General features: G+C 42.9%; 1 protein-coding gene across 1 annotated transcript in view; it reads left to right on the forward strand.

Annotated features, from left to right (window-relative positions):
• Positions 1 to 2,371, forward strand: part of LOC109476943 — a 3,244-nt gene extending 873 nt beyond the window's left edge. The window contains exons 2-4 of the mRNA XM_019777961.1: positions 767 to 958; positions 1,220 to 1,413; positions 1,753 to 2,371. Of these exons, the coding sequence (XP_019633520.1) occupies positions 767 to 958; positions 1,220 to 1,413; positions 1,753 to 2,121 (755 nt within the window). The 3' untranslated portion in view covers positions 2,122 to 2,371. The remainder of the gene's footprint in view (positions 1 to 766; positions 959 to 1,219; positions 1,414 to 1,752) is intronic.
• Positions 2,372 to 3,217: the final 846 nt, after the last annotated feature.

Below are 3,217 nucleotides of genomic sequence, written 5' to 3' on the forward strand. Positions count from 1 at the left end.
GTAAATCGTAACAAAAACAGTTTAGCAAAAATGAAGCAAAAATATAACCATAAGTTACAAAAAAAATTTATAAAAAACTATACCAATGTCGTAGAATGCCAAAATCAAACGAAAAAAGACGAAATTGTAAAGAAATGAACTTGAAGACTAGATTATTCGCCAAACCATATTCTGTGCCATTTGCTCAACCCTCATGACCACGTAGATTTCATAATGAAAAGAACTTTTTTTTTGCAAAACTTTTTTTTATTCGCACGCGCGCATCAGTTTTGGGGCTCCCGGAGGATGTCATCCATATAATCAAATCAACATGGCCTAAGACATAAGAAAGCTTTATTAGCATTGACAGACTCACGAAAAATCTGACTTATCGCTAATTTACAATACAATATCAAAATTTCACGGAGGATTAAAAACCTTAGACAAACATTCAGTTATAATGACATCATTTACAAAAGTACAATTTAGAAATTACAGAAATCAAATTATAGATGAACATACATATTCAAAAATTACGGGTGGAATCATTTTTGAGATTTGTTATAGAGTACTATTGCTTGGTACAAGAAAGATTGTTTCAGTCTCTCACGGAAGAGCCTTATCGAAAGTTTGCCATGTTCTAGTTCCAATTCCTGTCTAATAATACGAAAGACCAAAGGTACAAGTTCAAACTGACCCGATGAAGCCTTGTTGAACTTGTAGCTTTGGTCTTTCGTATAATAATGATATTAACAAGATGGTTATTTTTCCTTCTACCTTCTTGCAGGTGAAACCGGTAACGGGCGGAAGATGAAGGCCACTTTACAGCTGGAGCATGACGGGGGGTCGATCACTATATCCCTGGGGAGGGTCCAAGTGGACCGGGACGACATCCGCACCACCAGTCTGAGGGACACGCTGTGTTACGTCTTAGAGAACGTCAAAGTGTCGTCTCGGGAAAGAACCAAACTGCCGCCAGGTGAGAGCTCTCGTATTCGTCTGTCGTGACTCAATAGATTTCAAAAGTTGGGCAAAATATAGGAGCTGAAATATAGACATTGGCCGCATTGGATCTGATATTTTTTTGCAGAAAGTCTGTGGCTCCCCCCGTCCCTGATGACGGATGGTTGTAATGCCCTGAAGTAGATGGACTCTTTAACCCCTCCTGCAAAAGAGTCCGCTTCTGTGTCCAAGATTCTTACTTTATCCAATGAGACCTAAGATACAGATTATATTCCAGGCTTGGAGATGGAGGATCAGAGCCACGCCCTGGCCAGCGCAGGAGTGACGTCAGAGATCTCCGGGCTGGGGAGGGACACAGACAACCTGTGTCCGGTGCTGGGGGTGCACGTCTACGTCACTTCCGTCGTGCCGCACATCAAACCTTTTCTGGACGTAGCGAACGCCGCACTGGGGGAGATGGCGCGATGGCAGGTGGGGGTTGGCAATTAATATGTATATAGTTATACAGTATAGACGTTCGTATTAAACTACCACGAAAGCTACCACATGATTGTTTCCCACAGGGGTACAACCTTAAACTTTAAAGTCTAATGTCAACATACATCTGTCCTCACTTGCTGTACAGTAACCCAAAACATATAAGTGGCTCCCATGAGCCTTGTTTTGTGGTGAACTATTAAGTAAAAAAACTATAGGATGCGTCATAATAACGTCACCTACAATGATAACCGTGAAGCTTTGAAAGAGGTGAATATGTCCATCTGTAAGATTGTGTATCTATCATACATCGTCTTATTTCTTTCCTCACAGAGAGACGTCCGTCTTAAAGAAGCGGTGGCCTACTTGCAGGAGCTTGGCGTGGAAGTGGTCCGGGTGTCTCCACACTCCGCCTCTAGTGTCGTCTTCGTGGTCCTGAGCCGCAGCATGACGTCACTCACGTCGCTATGGGAACAGTACCGGCAGGGTTACCTCCGGCGGATGTTCCAGCGGACCCTGGTGAACGAGCGGCTGCTGAGGAAGATCAGCCGGCGGACGGTGCCGCGGATAAACGTCAGGAACGTCACCGTGGAGACGTACATGAACGAGGAACATTACAAGTTCAGTAGGAACAGACTGCAAATGATTAAAGACCAGCTGGTACCTTCAGACGGTTTGGTGAGGGAGTCGCTAAGAATCTAGAGTTTGCAAAGACTTAAGACCTGTGCCGCGTGTCAATGTCGGCGTCACCATGGAAATGTAGGTGACATACGAACGTTACAAGTTAGGTAGAAACAGACTCCAGTGATGACGGACCAGCCCATACCTTCAGACGGTTTGGTACGGAAGAACGTAGACTTTACTGAGACTTGTTTCACTATTACTAACGCTACTATAAACAGGTTACGCTTGGGAACCACATAATCAATTATCAGAACAATTATCAGGAGATTGATGAATTTTCAGCTTAAGTCTTGCTTATTAAAACTTTTTTTAATAAGTCAAATGAAATAAAATGGCTTAATACTTTATCAAACCACCCACGTCGTGTCATTATGTCTATACAAGGACGTTCTATTTGGTCTATACTACCATCGGATGTAAACGAAAACCACTCCAATATTTGGCTACTTTTCATCTATGTGTAGTATAGTAAGAAACACACTCAGCTCATACATTAGCCCAATTCTACATTATTCACCCAAATGTTACTAGTACGGCAAAGCAATGTCAAAAGCGCTACACATATTGAAGGTTGTACCTCCTGACAACATTACTGTTTATCACTGAGCTATGGGACTTTTAAAGACTAGTTGGGAACATCGCAGTCCAACTCCCAACCATAGATGGCCTTGCTCCCGACTAACTCCCAACCTTGGTCTGTAGAAGGTCGTGAGGCTAAGGTTTCTAATGTGTGACTGCGGCTACCCTTACCTTGGTAGTGGTTGCCGTCTGAAACGTCTGACTCTCCAGAAAATTTATCCAGTTACATAATTCATTTGTATTACGTGACACATAAGTCACATGGAACGTCACTGTATCCTTTCGATTTACACAGGTTCAGTTTGAGATTTTTGCCATTTCAGGAAACACAAAAATCATATTAATGCTTGGAAGGGGGACCATTTGCCAATTTTCTTCTTCTGAGGTCGATTTCCATGATAAGGTTCATTTTGGTGTTATAATATGCTAAGTCGTTGCCTAACTCGTTGCGCTGGCGGACTGCGAATCCAATACAACCTAAGGAGGCAACCAGCGCAAGGGCAGCAATACTGATCTTTTCCCGCATACCCTCTAG

Source organism: Branchiostoma belcheri, unplaced genomic scaffold (assembly GCF_001625305.1).
Source record: "Branchiostoma belcheri isolate BF01 breed outbred unplaced genomic scaffold, Haploidv18h27 scaffold4, whole genome shotgun sequence".
Taxonomy (NCBI): domain Eukaryota; kingdom Metazoa; phylum Chordata; class Leptocardii; order Amphioxiformes; family Branchiostomatidae; genus Branchiostoma; species Branchiostoma belcheri.